Genomic DNA, 15,720 nt, shown 5'->3' with positions numbered 1-15,720 from the left:
GTGGGTGGGCTGGGGGGGGGGTCTCAGGTTGCCTGGTGGGCTGTGTGGAGTCTCCTGTGGGCTGGGGGAGTCTCCGGTAGCCTGTGGGGCTCTCAGGTGGGCTGTGTGAGGTCTCAGGTGGGATGGTAGGGTTTCAAGTTGGGCTCTGCGGGTTATTATTAATAATGTTTTCCTTTTTTTTTTACATTATTTTGATCAGTTTTTCACTTTAATTTCTTCTATTTTTTTCACTTAACTCTATTGCTATCACACAGGGGTTAACAAGTTCCTGTGTGATAGCATTCGGAGGTGACAGGTTCTCTTTATAAGCCTGCCATCCAGTACAGACTGTGGACTCTGGACTAAGAACGCACTAGACTCACACCCGGTGCAGAATAACACGATCCGGGAACGCGAGTCCCGGGATTGCACGGTCCTGCACAATGCAGTCCGCGATTGCTGTGCGGTCCCATTGATTTCAATGGGGTGACATCCGCACGGCAAATCGCAGAAAAATGTAAACGCGTGGCTGTTTTAGCGTGGAAGTTTGGAAGCACGGGCAGAATCGCGGCGGAAAACCACGCAATCTGCCCGGAGCGACTGGGGTGCCATTACAAAATAATGGATGGCACCCACAGCGCAATCGGTGCACACCTAGGCGACTCCTGACCGCGTGAAATCGTGCACGATTGACGTGCGGTGATGTGTCGTCCAGGTGTCCACAGACCCTTAGGAACGCACTAGGCTTAGGATATAGGACATTTGTCTGGAGATAGGAAAGCACTAGTCTCTGGACTTTGCAACATAGTGGACTTAAGACTAAAAACAGAAGTATACTCACTACTCACAGATAATACAAAGCCCCCCTCCCCAACCCCTGCTACCTGATTGCCTGCTCTGTCTCTATCCATCCTTCTGATCCTGGTAAGACACCCTGCCCGCACTGAGGCATGCACAAATCATCCAGGGGCAGGCAGGCAGGCATATACACGTCTGAAGGGATGCCGGGGATGTCCTGTTTGATAAAATATCGGCGTCAGTGAACAGCTCTCCTCCAGCCGTCACCGATGTTTTATCAAACAGGACATCCCTGACATCCCCGGCATCCCTTTGGACAGCTATGCCTGTCTGTTGATGTTCTTCAGGCGGGCGCTCGGGAAGACATTACCCCCTCTGCCCCCTTTCACAACCCCACTACCAGGACCTTCTGGGGGGTTTGAACCCCCCTATCTCCCCCTTATCTACGCCCCTGGCCCCGCTTCCCGATTGATCAGGAAGCCAGACTCCCTAGCAAGTAGTAAAGAGTAAAGAGGTGAGTCATGACATGCTGCCTGGCTTCCTGATTGGCAGGGAAGCCTGCTGCATGCTACCTCGCAGCACTGCCGGTCAAATGGAATCTCCCTCTGACCGGAAGTTTCGTTATCGGGGTAAGTATCAGAGCATTATGGGTAGTCACCCAAATACTCTGTATTGGCACCAGTACCAATAGTATCGGTATTGGTTCATCGCTATTATTCTCCATAGTTATTTTAGTTACTTAATCACGTGCCTTTTTAAATAATTCTGCTACCAGTGGAATAATATGACATACCTCATCCTTGGATCAAAATATTAGTCAACATTTCTATGTTTTAATGCCATACTATTTAGCAACACACTTGTGATATAGAAGTTTACCTTTGAGCTTCTTAGAAGCAGCTGCCACCTCTGATACATTTCCTGTGCCTCTGTCTACCAGTGATAGAAATGCTAACCCAATCAGCATTGAAATACACACCTGAAGCTGCCACTTGTGCTATTGGTCTTTTTGTCACATGTGCCATGAATCCGACAATGGAAAAGATGACGAAACCAGCGAACATACTTGTACAAGAATTAATGCAGCAGACAATGATTGAGTCTCTAAAAAAGATTGTAATGTTTTGTTAGTGGCAATATTATTGAGCAAAAATCAATATTTTATTTCTAAGGATGAACAAAAGCCAATATACCTATACCTATAAAGTAATAAAAGCAAGGGACTACAGACTTTAAAGTGTAACAACAGAGACTACACCATGGAATATGGTTTCTATATTTGGTTATTTGTGCCACATTTTATACAGGTTGGAGTGCATGTTTATGTTTTGTTTATCGGTCTCTTGAAAATGTAACGTATTGCTTAGATGCAGCAGCAAAACTTAAAACTCACAAAATGTTAACTTTACACATTCTGCCATTTGCTTTTTGTCTGCAGCACGTAACTCACCAAAGTACAGCCTGTAAACTTTACCACTGAATTCAATAAGAAAGCTCTCACTATGGAGTTGTGGGGGGAAGTAGGGAAAAAGAACCAGCTGTGAAAATAGGCCCTTTCTATAGGACTTGTTATTTCCTGATGTCATAGAAAACAAATTAAGTAGATTAAAGTGTAATGGGCAAATCTGATTCCTTTCAAGCAAATCCTGAACGGTAGTTCAAAATCTTGCAATCTGTGGCTGTGATCATGTGACTTAGTTGGTATAGACAATGAAGATGGCAAATAGTAATTTTCCTGAAGTATATCAGATTCCCCCTATACTTACCCTCCCAAGAAATGTACACATATTATTACATATAAGTTTTCTTTAGTTATAAACTGAAAGACTGTACATCGCCTGGCATATGAAACTTCTTGCCTAACGTTTGGGTGATACTAAAGTTATATGATATGCTATGCCCAAATCTTGCCCCTAAACAATGCACTAGTATGTCCTTATCTTGAATATGCAGTTCCATTTTGGGTACCATTTCACAAAAAAAGGATATTGTGGAACTGGAGAGAGTGCAGTAAAGGGCAACTCAATTAACAGAAAGCATGGAGGAAAGATAAACTAAATTCAATGTATTAATGTTCTTTGAATTGGGTATTTAAACCTCTTGTAAACATGTACAAAAGGTTCATACAGAATATTCCATGGATAACTGTTCTCTTTTAGGCCATCATACAAGAAACAATTTTTTTTTTAAATTATAGAACATACTGTATGTCTTTGTTAAAAATATAACTTTGTCTGTTGAAGGCTTGTAAACCTTAATTACAATTTGATTTATATACAAGAACAATTTACTATGATTTATATTATGTAACATTTACATATTTTGCTTTGAATGGTTCAATTACTTTTTAGAACTAAGATCTATTAAGATAGACACATTGTTGTAGAAAAGCTTTACAAACATTTTCTGTGTACTGGTTACTTGCTTCTATAGGAATCCGGTAGGAGCTTTGTGGAGATTTATGGTATAAATAGATAACTATATAGAACAGGGGTCCATAAACGTTTTACAAAGGCCAGTTTACTGTCCATCATACTGTGGGGAGGCTCAACTTTGACCAAAAGAAGTTAAAAAAAATGCTCCAGGACTGTAAATCACCAGGAGTAAAAAACATGTTCCTGCTTTGTTGGACACTGGGAGTAAAAAATGCCTCAGTATTGTTGATCAGTGGGAGCAAAAAAATGCCCCTGCACTGTTGGTCACTGGAAGTGAAAAATGGCCCCATGTCATTGATCAGTAAAAGTAAAAAATGTTCCTGGTATGTTGGCCGGTGGGAGCAAAAAAGGCCCCTGAACTGTTGGTCAACAAAAAATGCCCTAGCTTCAATGGAAGTAACAAATGCCTTGCATCAGTGGTCACAAATTGCCTTGAAATGAGTACATTAAATTTCCCGGAATCAGTGGTCAGTAGTAGTAGAAAATGTTCGGTTCCTGTTATTAGTGGGAGTAAAAAACAGCCCCAGCAGTCATCAAGAAGAATTGTGCACCATTATTAGTTTTAATGGGAGGAATGGTGCCCTATCATTGGTGTCAGTGGGAGGACTAGTGCTTCAATGTGGGTGTCAGTGGGGCAAAATCCCCAGTGGCTGGTGTCAGTGGGAGGAATAGTGCCCTAGGGTTGGTGTCAGTAAGAGAAATAATGCACACTGGTTGGTGCCATTGGAAAGAAAAGTGCCCCATTATTGGTGTTAGTGGGAGGAATAAATTCCCGTTGTTGTTGTCAGTGAAATCTGGAAAGCCTCCCCCCCAGCCCTGGTGTTCAGGGTTACTTACCTTTGAATACACTCGATGCACTGCTCATCTCTTGGATGTCATGGCCGGAACTATACAGGCACCATTGGGAAGGATAACACATCACTCAACAGTGCCCAAGATACATTGCCGGGTGCTGAAACCCCTGCAGCATTCAATGAAAGGACCTGCATGTGGGCCATAGTTTGCAGACCACTTATATAGAATGTTGGACCACAATAAAACCTTAAGAATGATTTTAAACATCATAGTTAATTAAGGTGTCCAGATTAAAGTTTCCAACACTTGGACTACTGCTGCATAAAGACATTTTCTATTTTCGTAGAGTGATTATAAGAATATAGCTATCCACTTGCCTGTAAACATTATTGTTAAAGGAGTTGTAACTTCCCAGGGCAATTAATGATCCAAGTCCCAGTCCATATGAGAAGAAGATTTGGGTAGCAGCATCCAGCCACACCTGCAACCATGACAATAACAGAAAACTGTTGTAATCTCACACAATTAAAATTCAGTAAGAATGTGTAACTAAAAGATGTGTGTTACCTCAGAATCAGACAACTTGCTGAAATCTGGAGTGATATAAAATAAGATTCCATCCTTGGCCCCAGGTAAAGTCACTCCTCGGAAAAACAAAATGACCAGCATGATGTATGGGTATGTGGCAGAGAAGTAGACCACCTAAGGAAAGAGAGATTTATTTATTGCATAGGAATATTCTTTTTTTCAGCATAAAAAATCTCAAATCAAATAGCGTTGAGCTCTTCAAATATGCTTAGTGCTTTCAGGACTCCTAATAATATGAATGTGTTGAAAAAAAGGCAGGAGGAGATTTGAGTCATGAACCCTATCAAAGCAATGTGACCAGCCTCTTTTTCAATCATGAAATATCTCTGCTATGTTAAACAGAGAGAACTATTTGACATAATACAGTCTCCACACCATGACCTGCATTTTAGGAATGGGCTGCATAACCCAGGCAGGAGAGTGGAGTATTACTACGGTGTATGTCGGAGATTAGTTTGCAAAATCTGCTTTCTGTGAAAAATCCCCCCATGCTCTGCTTAAGGGATCTGTTATTTGTCTTTCAAAATCCCCAAATGTGACATTTTGATTTTAGCAGAAAATAAATAACTGGTTTAATCATTTAGATTTCTTAAAACTGCTAGCAGACAGGTAAAGGAGCTTTTTGGCAGAAGAAAAATACAAAGGCTGGAGGGGAACTTCAATTCTGGTCTTCCTGCAGCTGCTGCCATTTGTATTGGAACTTACATATGGCTTCTACACTCCACTGTCTGATGTCACACCCTACTTCATTCACATGTTCAGTCACAGTGTTGTTGCTTGAAACACCAGTGAGCCAATCACGAAATTACATTAAAGGGGAATTCTGTACAACAACAAATTGCCAAATATTTCAAATTAATTACTTAATTAGTAATTTTTATTAACACTGGATCACTCAAATATTTGAGTAGCAACTATGTACTGTATGGTTAATCAATAAAGTAAAGGTAAATGATATGGCTAAATGTATGTACCATTAATGCTACAGTATGAAAAGACATTTTAGACAATTGTGTACTTCCGAACTTGAGGCAACAGATTTCTGTTCTGATGTGACTGTGCCCCAGTACACACAGCCAGCTACATAAAGACATAGTTTGACAAAGTTTTGTGTAGAGGAACTCTAGTGGCCGGCACAGAGCCCTGACTTTAACCTTACTGAACACGTTGTTGGCCATCAGACTGAGACATCTGGTGTAAGAAAAAAAACAGTGGGGGGAAATCTTTGGATAGAAGATGAATATTGCAGCCAAAGCTTGTGTTCTTATTTTATCTTTAATGTTTTTTTCATTTTTAGCTTGTTAATCCTGGCTGAAGTTTTGACTTAATTAGTTCCTAAAAATGTACCTGTCCAGGGAAGCTAAACACATTCTTCGTCCTTTTCCTGCTCTCTTAAAAATCTCTTCTCCAGCTCACAGAATTATTAAGAGTTACTTGCACTTGCTCTGCCATAGCATTTACAATTTCTGTCCTTTCATAGATTGTAAGCTTTCTTAAAGTGGAAGTTAAGTAAAACAAATGTAAAACATGCTAGGAGGTAGGGATTTTTCCCAAAAGAGACATGCAAAGTCTCTTCTGCCAAAAAGCATCTCCTTCTTTTTCCTAGCCATGTTCCATTTTCAATGTACATTGTATGGTCCATGCTCCATGCAGTGTGCACTCTCATCTCATTTAAGGCATCTCTAACATGGTATTAATGATCCTGATACCAGGGAGGATGTAACTCCTGTGTGCATACACATGAGCCTCTATATATATATATTTTTTTAGTGACCCTTGTTATTCCTCTTGCTATCCCAATCTAACCATTCCTATGCATACAGACTGCTGTACGCTCTTTATTGTTCCCTTTCCCAAAATATAATGGCCGCATCCCGTCTTTCAAGATTGGCCAGAATGATTTTTTTTTTCTTGACTGCAAACCCAAAGTGCTATGCTATATCAGTAAAAATTCAGCCAATAAAAAAAATTAAAAGGTAAAGGAGGGATGATGTCATTGTATCCAGGCAGACTTACTATACAGGTACACTTTGCAATCCTATTATTATTGCTATTTAAAGTAAAGTCAGTTTTTACACAGAGTTTTCTCAGCTGCTATCTAGTGATTGCTAGAGAACTGTGATATGAGAAAGGGAGCAATAAAGAGCTTACAACAGTGTCTATACATAGGTATAAGAAAACACAAATACAAGAAAAGCATGCCAACAAAGTGTGAATCATCTACTTTTTAAAATAAAAACTGTGAAAAAATATTGTGAACTGGAAAGTGACAACTGTTCTAAATAAAAAAAATCATATACAGATCTTTAATAAAGAGAGTTTGGCTCTCCTGTTTATCATAGATCCAACTAAAACTGTTTTTATCAATCTTCTGGCAATTATTGTTTTCATTTTCTTGGAACAAGCAGCTCTGTTTGGTAGAGTTTAGACATGTGCACCAGCAGCAAAAAATTTGTTTAGTTTCGTTTCGTTTTGAAACAAAAAAAAATGTGTTTAGTTTAGTTTCGTTTTTCGGGTCCGAAATTAAATTAGTTGCGGACGAAATTAGTTAGCGGTAGTCCTGCCGAAATTCGTTTATGAAAAAAACCCAAAAACTTTACTCTCCCATGCCTGGATTTGAACCAGCGACATTCACAATGGCAATCCTGTGCTATAACCACTACACTATAGTATCTATACTTTTACCATAGAAGCATTTGATATATATGAATGCAATATGTAGCATTTGACAGCTGAGAATGTCAAATGGGCGGAGCGAGCCGTGACGTCATGGCTCGCTCCGCCCATCTGTTGACTTTCAAACTGAATGTCATTTTTTTGCGGCTAGTTTTCGGTGAGTTCAGCCAAGGCACTGGATTGAGCCTCCTAGCACAGGACATACAATATCACTTGAGTTCTGCTGATATTTATCCAAATGATTTTATGTAATAAAGATGCTGGCTCAATACATTTTTTGAGACATCTCAAAAGCTGCAAAAAAAATAATTCTGGTAATTGACTTCCTTGGCTATGATTTATTGGCTCCACTAAACTTAGCAATACATTTGGGTAGTAATTGCCTTACCTTTCCTGTCCAGCCAACTCCTTTCCAGATGCAAAAATAGACCAGCACCCATGCAATAGCCAAGGTAATAGCTAGTGGCCATCTAATTTGGCCTGGTTTCTCCAAGCCATCTGTCATCTGGTGCATGTTACGTCTGAAAAATAGCAACAATGATAAATATTAAAATATATTATAATAATTATAGTAATAATAATCATAATAACATAATAATAGTAATATATGCATTATCACAAATCATTAGTTTTGCCAGGAGAGTTTAATTATTGTGAATCAGTTAGTCAGGGAACACTTGAAGTTATCATAGTTACATAGTAACAAAGTAGGTGAGGTTGAATAAAGACCAAGGTAATTCCACATTTTTACTAGGCACACAATAATAAAAAAAAAACCCTTGCACAGTCTAAGATTGAACCCCCTTTCTTCTAACCTCTTGTTGTGTCCTCGGGTCCTCCATATAGTCCTCAGTGTAAACAACTTGTTCCGAATATTGTGGTCCCCATTGATGGTTTTAAAGACTGCAATAAGGTCCCCTCTTAAGCGCCTCTTTTCTAAGGTGAATAAGCTTAATTGCTAGAGGTGGTCTCCATAACTCTGGCCTTCTATCCCTTTAATTAACTTTGTAGCCCTTCTTTGGACTCTCTCAAGATTGAGGACATTTTTCTTGAGAGTTGCCGACCAAAACTGCACCGCATTCTCTAAATGAGGCCAAACCAGTGATTTGTAAAGTGGAAGTAACACTTTTTTATCTTTTGCTACAATTCCTCTTTTGATGCACGCCAGTATCCTGTTTGTTTTGCTGGCCGCTGCTTGGCATTGCATACTATTGCCAAATCTGTGATCTATGAGCATCCCGGGGTCTTTCTCCATGTTCAACATTGCGCCTCTTTTCTAAGGTGAATAAGCTTAATTGCTAGAGGTGGTCTCCATAACTCTGGCCTTCTATCCCTTTAATTAACTTTGTAGCCCTTCTTTGGACTCTCTCAAGATTGAGGACATTTTTCTTGAGAGTTGCCGACCAAAACTGCACCGCATTCTCTAAATGAGGCCAAACCAGTGATTTGTAAAGTGGAAGTAACACTTTTTTATCTTTTGCTACAATTCCTCTTTTGATGCACGCCAGTATCCTGTTTGTTTTGCTGGCCGCTGCTTGGCATTGCATACTATTGCCAAATCTGTGATCTATGAGCATCCCGGGGTCTTTCTCCATGTTCAACATTGCTAATGTTGCACCCCCCAAGTAGTAATTTGCACACACATTCTTAGTTACCATGTGCGTAACCTTGTATTTTTCAATATTAAATCGCATTTGAGATATTGTAGCGCATGCCTTGATTTTATCTAGGTTGTATTGAAGTGCAAATATCTCCTGTTCATAATTTACTACCCTACCCATTTTGGTATCGTCCACAAAACCGATATTGAACTATTTATTCCTATCTCTATGTCGTTAATGAAAAAGATAAACAGGATCGGTCCCAGGATCGAACCCTGAGGCACCCCACTGCACACTTTTGCCCAATTTGAAAATTACGCATTTATTACTACCAGCTGGGTCTGTTCTTGCAGCCAGTTTTCCACCCATGTACATACGCTTTCATCCAAACCTATAGACCTCAGTTTGTGTATTAGGCGTTTGTGGGGTACTGTATCAAATGCTTTAGCAAAGTCCAGATACACCACATCTACTGGTATTCCTCTGTCTAAATTAATACTGACCTCCTCATAAAATGTTAATAGATTGGTCTGGCATGAACGGTTCTTCATGCAGCCATGTTGGTTACTACTTATGATACCAGTTTTATTTGCAAACTCCTGCATGTAGTCCCTTATCATGCCTTCGAATAATTTGCACACTATTAACATTAAGCTGACTATCCTATAGTTACCTGCTGTACTTCGAATTCCCTTTTTGAGTATTGTTATCATATTTGCTCTCTGCCAATCAGCCGGTACCATACCAGTCTTTAGAGTGTCCATAAAAGTTATGTACAGTGGTCTTGCTAACCTGGCTAAGTTCCTTGAGTACCCTCGGATGTAACCTATTCGGCCCTGGGGATTTGTTTGCATGTAATATTTCTATCCTCTGTACTACTCTGCTCTTCAACAGCCACTGTGATGCATTAAAACTGTTGTCATTGTTCGTACAGCTGATGCCCTGATCGTTACCCATGTCCATCTCAGCTGACAGAAGAAAATAATTTGTTAAACGCGTTTGCGTTCTCCCTGTTACTGGTAGCTAACCTCCCCTGGGCATCCATTATGGGGCCTACATGTTCTTTCCTTATTCTTTTACTGTTTATATATTTAAATCATTTCTTGGGGTTCTGTTTGCTTTCTGCTGCTATCTGTTCCTCGTATTCTATTTGCTGATTGCTCTTTTCAGAAGATTTTTGGCAGCATCAAAAGATATTTTTTTACATTAAAGGAACAGAAATAACAGAAATAATTCATGGTTAGGTTTTACAAACACTTTAAATGCCAGGCAGGTGATGTCAGTCACTTAGAGCTTATCAGCAGAGCCCTTTATAAAATCGTTTAGATAAGTGGACAGACTACTTCGGTAAAGCAGCTAGCAGACAACAAAGAGACAATAAATGACCCACATACAGAGAGCCAGGCATTCAAAAATGCCTTTTATAAAGACACAAGCAATGTAGATAGAGGAGACTGGCACAGCTGTGAAACTAAAAGATCTTTCTTCGCAGTTCACACTTTGAAGGTACTCATTCTGTTAGATTAATGGGCAAGTCCTATGACTACAGGAGAGAGAAAAGCCTACTGAAACCTTTGTTTAGTGCACATAATGGTGCAATATAGTTAGAGATACACTCCAGTCAAACATTAATATTTGCATTTAAATAGAATATGGAAACACTGCATATTTATATGTTATCACCACTCTCCCTAGATAATGGCTTTCCTTGCAGTTGTCTAGGGTTACAAGCTTCCTGACATTTTGCTACTAACATTTTTAAAACTGACTTTGCCACTAACACTAATATGAATGACTTCATTGCTGACCTCTAGCTGAAAGTGCTGGGTGTCTGGTGGTCTCTGGTTTCAATACATTGTATGCAACTGACTCGGAAGAATTATGCAATTGAAAAAAAATCTAAAGTGATTTGTATATTTTGTTTGTGATCAACTGCTCAGGTAATAGTAAGCCACAACTGGCATTTCCATTCGGGAGCCATCAGCAAATACATATACATATGTCTTTGCAACATACGTGTCACATTTACATATTTTGAACAAGCAGTAACACTCTTTAAAACAAGCCCTCATTCACCTCTGTAGCTACGGACCCTGTATGGAAATGCATCTTCAAATTCACAACAGAGGCACTAAAACCTTAGCTCTTTCTGTATTACTTTCTATTGCACTTTCGTGGCAGCCTGCTAGCCTTTTAATGTAAATGCACAACATGTGTTTCTAAACTGTTAAACACGATTGAAACCTAGTTTTAGAGTACGTGTTGTTGTCTTTGAGAATCAATTACTTCACAGTATTAGCAGCTAGAGAGGTCAGGGATGGTTTTCTTTTAAAGCTCTTTTGCTGCTTGTTAGAATATTTGAATGCTTTAATGTTCATAGTCTCGGCACAGGTGCCCATTAGGTGCAAGTTGGTCTTGTGTTGACTCTCTGACAACTTGAAAGCTTCTATCACTCCTTCTTCTGCGTTGGGTTGTGCACCTGTTCTAGTGCTGAGACCCTGCCAACATCTGCAATTTCCAGTCACCTAGAGCACTGGGTAACATAGATTTCAACTTGACAATCAATGTGCCATACCTTTGCCTACCCACCTAGCAATCTGCTTCTCTTCTGATAATAATGCGTAGGTCATGCTTAGGTGGATAGGTTCCAATTGTTACAAGCTATATAGCAGTAAAAATCTACTTTTTTTAAATTTATATACTGCCACAAATTATAAACAATATAGAAACATAACAATGCAGAACATAAACAGGACAAAGGCATAAGGACCCTGCTTGTTGGATATTACAATCTAATAATCAGCAAACAAAACATAAAAAATGAAAAATTAAATCTACAGAGGGAAGGATGATTATTATGGGAGTATGTCAAATGAACGCTGATACAATTTTGCCATGAGTTACAGCACATTATGGTTTGTGTACAATGTAATTAATCAACAACCTTAGACATTAATGGAATGCAATACAGAAAACACTGCAGTTCTAATAAAGCCACTAATATTAATTGACTTTTATTAAAATCTGTTATATCCACCTTGACGTTCGCGGCATTCAGAAAATAAATATACCATTATATTAGGGCAATTTAGCTGGGGTAGGAGTTAGCTGCACACAAATCCATTTAGTAGGTAGGGTGTCTCACCTGAGTCACTTTAGGTGTACAAGCTTCATGTTTGACTGGAAAGTATTTCTAAAAGAATGCTTAAGGAGACCCGAATATTTTTATTGCAAGTATAAATATACAGTCCTAAAACTTATGCAAAATAATGTTTCCTAATTTATATGATGATCAATTCAGTCTCTCACCAAAACCATAAAAATGACCTTGAACTGAGAAGCTCAGAGGAGAACATGATTAAAAAGGAGAAATTACAATATTTGCTGCCTTTAAAAGAGCAATCAGGATGTAATTATTGCACTGCTAGTCATATTTATGGAAATCTTTGTGCAGGCAATAGCAAGCATATATCTGATAGAACTGCAAGGTAACTAAAAGAAGTGCTTATTATTTTGGTATTTAAGCATATAGATTTTTTATTTTCCATGGAGTGTTTTCCATGGAGTAATGGTTTGAATGAAGTGCTATTTAAAGCAGATCTTCCATGAAAATGGAAAGTTTGCTTTACTCACAGGTCACTGTGCCCAAATATAAATGGTTTTATATAGCATATGAAAATTCACGCTGATAACCAAAAAAATACGTCCCTTAGCACCATCTTTCCAGAGGCATAGGTGACATCATTGTGCCTCATTGCCGTTTTTTGCGCAATTATGGACACTTGCAATCCTGCAAAAATGTGCCCCAGCCCATTACCACTGAGACTTGAGTTTTCCCAAAATGAAGGCAACATTAAGGTGTTTTCGATAGTTTAGGGTGCAATGTGCTTTCATTGGCTCCTGGGGGTTGCAGCTATCCTAGACCTTTTCTTTTGCCAAAAACTGTCCCTCATTAGCGTAAAATCCAAAGGACACTAATTAGATAGTTTAACCAGTTGACATCCGCGGTGTTAAACCCCCTTCCCATCCAGGCCATTTTTCAGTATTCAGCGCTGCGGTACTCCATAAATAGAAAAACATACCTTCTAAATAAAAGGAAAAAGGAGCAAGGAAAGATAAAGAGAAATAGAGGAATATGAGGATAAAGGTGAATATGTAGAATGCAACCTTCAAGCAATATCACTTCAGCTTTTATTGGATCCCAGAAACAGATGAACAGGAACAGTCCAACAGAGTATATACCGAATAAAAATGCAAATACAATAAAAGCCTTCAAGTTCCTTTCTATGTGTATTTAGACCTCAGATGACAAAGGCTCCATAAAGATAAAGACACTTCATAGACCCAGCATTTATGTCCAATCTATGCATGCACCTATGCGTCTCTCTTCATGTCTCTGATTTCCCCAAGACACTTTTAACCTCTTGCTTCATATATATTTAACTGCTATTCACTGACACTCAAAGGATTTTTTGATTGGCTGTTCTAATGATCCCTTTGATGTTCCTAAATCTGGTTAACCAAACAGGTTTCCATTTACAAAAAAACTCTGTACAGCTGTTTTCAGTGTGTACAGTCAACACCACCCTGAAAATAGTTTCATCAGAGGCCCAACTAGTCAGGAAGTTTAGCACAATAAAAACATAGTTCGCATAAAACTGAAGTATGGTAAATAACATCAGCCAAAAGAATGCCCTCCAACACATCCATGCCCTCCAAGCATGTATCCTAAATATATCTTGCAGACATACCTTAGCCATAACTTACAACATTTATTTTCAAATTTCACCAAAGGAGCTCGGTAAGCAAAACTGAGACTTTAACCATACCCTATGATTAAGTGCAAGTATGCGTGAAACACATAAGAGATTTTGTCTGAGACATATGCTGTATGCCAACTGATTAATTAATAATTACACACCAATCTTCAATTGATACAGAAGTGCCGTGTTTCCTTATAGTTTGAAAGTTGAACCACTTTACTCCCAGTCACTATTTTAGAATGCCGGCCAGTCTTATGAACTCCTGGGGCTCTCTGACAGATGGGGTCCAATGCTAAGCCCAGGAGCTGAAACAATCAAGAAATTAACCCTCCAGGTTCCTGAACCATAAAAGAGTATACAGAGCCAGAACAAAATCATTTCCTTTCTTCTGGCTGGGAAATGAGAGGAGATTATTCCTGGTAACTGTTCTAAGGGCTAAGAAAGCTCTGGTGGGGTAGGGTTCCCCTGCCTAAATTGCTGACTATAATATAATATTAGTACATAGTACATACCTACGTTTGTGTATTGTAACTGATAAAACTTTACTGGGAAATTCCAGCTTGCTAAATCATAAAGTAAAACTACTATATAGTTTGTCTACTATCTACTATATATTTTGCTAGGTTTTCAGGGAAAATGTATGACAGGTTTACCCCAGGCTCTGCAATGAGCCAGATTAGCATAATGTATTTTTCTCATAAAAAGACCATTATGAAAATAACACAAAAGGAACTTCTACAGGTATAACACAAAGCCATCTCGAAGTGTACATACCTGCATCAGCCAACTAAACCCTTCTGTTAGAGTTGATTAAGGGGCCATTCTGATAGGTAAATATTTGGCACTTCCTGACATGACATTCCAACTATGCAAGTTTTGAGCCTTACTTGTCAGCACAGCCAAGTATTTGGCTGTAACAGGAGGGTTTCCAAGGTGTAATTTATAACTGCAGAAGTTTTTGCTTGTTTTTTGTTTTTTCATGACAGAGTCTCTTTAAGACTCAATTCTGTTAAACAAGTAAATAAGCAGTTACAAAACATATATATAAATTCTGTTAGCTCAAATTAACCCCACCAGTGTTGATGTAGCACTGTTCTCTGAAGAATTATTTTGTGAGTCCAGGGTGGCTTGATGATTGACCCCAAGGGGGTTTGTCCTTGATGCCTTGGGCTCACAGAAGGGGGTTTAATGGCACTGGTTGTCATTCAGCCAGGAAAAGGTTCAGTGCTGGACCTCAGAATAGGGACAGCATCAGAGCGGAGTTGGGTATTAAAGTGAGAGCTTTTATTTAAAAGTAGAGGTGGGCTTTAAGCCTGTCCTGTGATCCAGGCATACCTGTCCAATAGCACAGTAACATGAGTAACTTCACATTTTGTGCTGCATTTAAGAAATACAGCCTGGTAATCAACCTTCCCCCAGCTTGTGATTGGACAATGACATAGAAACAAATTTATGAAGGCATTACATTGTCTTCTCATTCTATACGAATGTTCAAACTGTTGAGAATGCTAACCTTCTTTTGCTAATACCATGTAAAAATCATTTTAGGGCCCCAGCTCAAAGAAAAGAACAACTAAAAGAACAATATTGCTATTTGTGTCTTCATGTCCCAGCGACACTAACACTTTCTCATATCCTGTTATGGTGTAGAAGTGAGTGAAATTTCCCTGAATAGGACAAAGGCAAATAAAAAGAGGTTTTGCCTCTTGCCTACTCTATGAAAAACAAAGAACAACATTATCTGCCTAACAAATAATGAAAGAGTCTCTTCTAAGATTCCATTGAGTTCTGTTAACAAACCAAGAGAAGAAGCTCTTAAACCTGTCCATTCATTTGTAAGGAAATTTGACTTATAGCAGCGCAAAACCACAAAGAAAATTTTAAAAAGTATATTTTTAATTCTATGTTCTGCAAGTAAACCTCCCCATTCCTCTTGCCATTTCATCTAAGAGTACTTTTGCATAGAGGTTGCTGTAAGCTCTTTATTGTTCCCTTTCTCATGGCACAGCTTTTTAGCAATCCCTAGATAGCAGCTGTGAGAACTCTATTACATGCTAACGCCTCTGTGAAATGGGACCACAACTG

At 39.0% G+C, this 15,720-nt stretch overlaps 1 protein-coding gene across 1 annotated transcript in view; it reads right to left on the bottom strand.

The window, feature by feature from the left end:
- The window catches only part of SLC6A1 (solute carrier family 6 member 1), an 81,773-nt gene that overhangs the window by 24,632 nt on the left and 41,421 nt on the right, over positions 1-15,720 (bottom strand). Inside the window, exons 5-8 of the mRNA XM_018554552.1 lie at positions 7,660-7,792; positions 4,575-4,709; positions 4,385-4,488; positions 1,757-1,881 (exon numbers count right to left, since the gene is read on the bottom strand). Coding sequence (XP_018410054.1) covers positions 1,757-1,881; positions 4,385-4,488; positions 4,575-4,709; positions 7,660-7,792 — 497 coding nt within the window. The remainder of the gene's footprint in view (positions 1-1,756; positions 1,882-4,384; positions 4,489-4,574; positions 4,710-7,659; positions 7,793-15,720) is intronic.

This window comes from Nanorana parkeri, unplaced genomic scaffold, assembly GCF_000935625.1.
Source record: "Nanorana parkeri isolate BGI_ZX_2015 unplaced genomic scaffold, ASM93562v1 scaffold164, whole genome shotgun sequence".
In the NCBI taxonomy this organism is placed as follows: domain Eukaryota; kingdom Metazoa; phylum Chordata; class Amphibia; order Anura; family Dicroglossidae; genus Nanorana; species Nanorana parkeri.
Note: the sequence above shows the minus strand (reverse complement) of the source record. Positions and strands in the feature narration are given on the sequence as shown.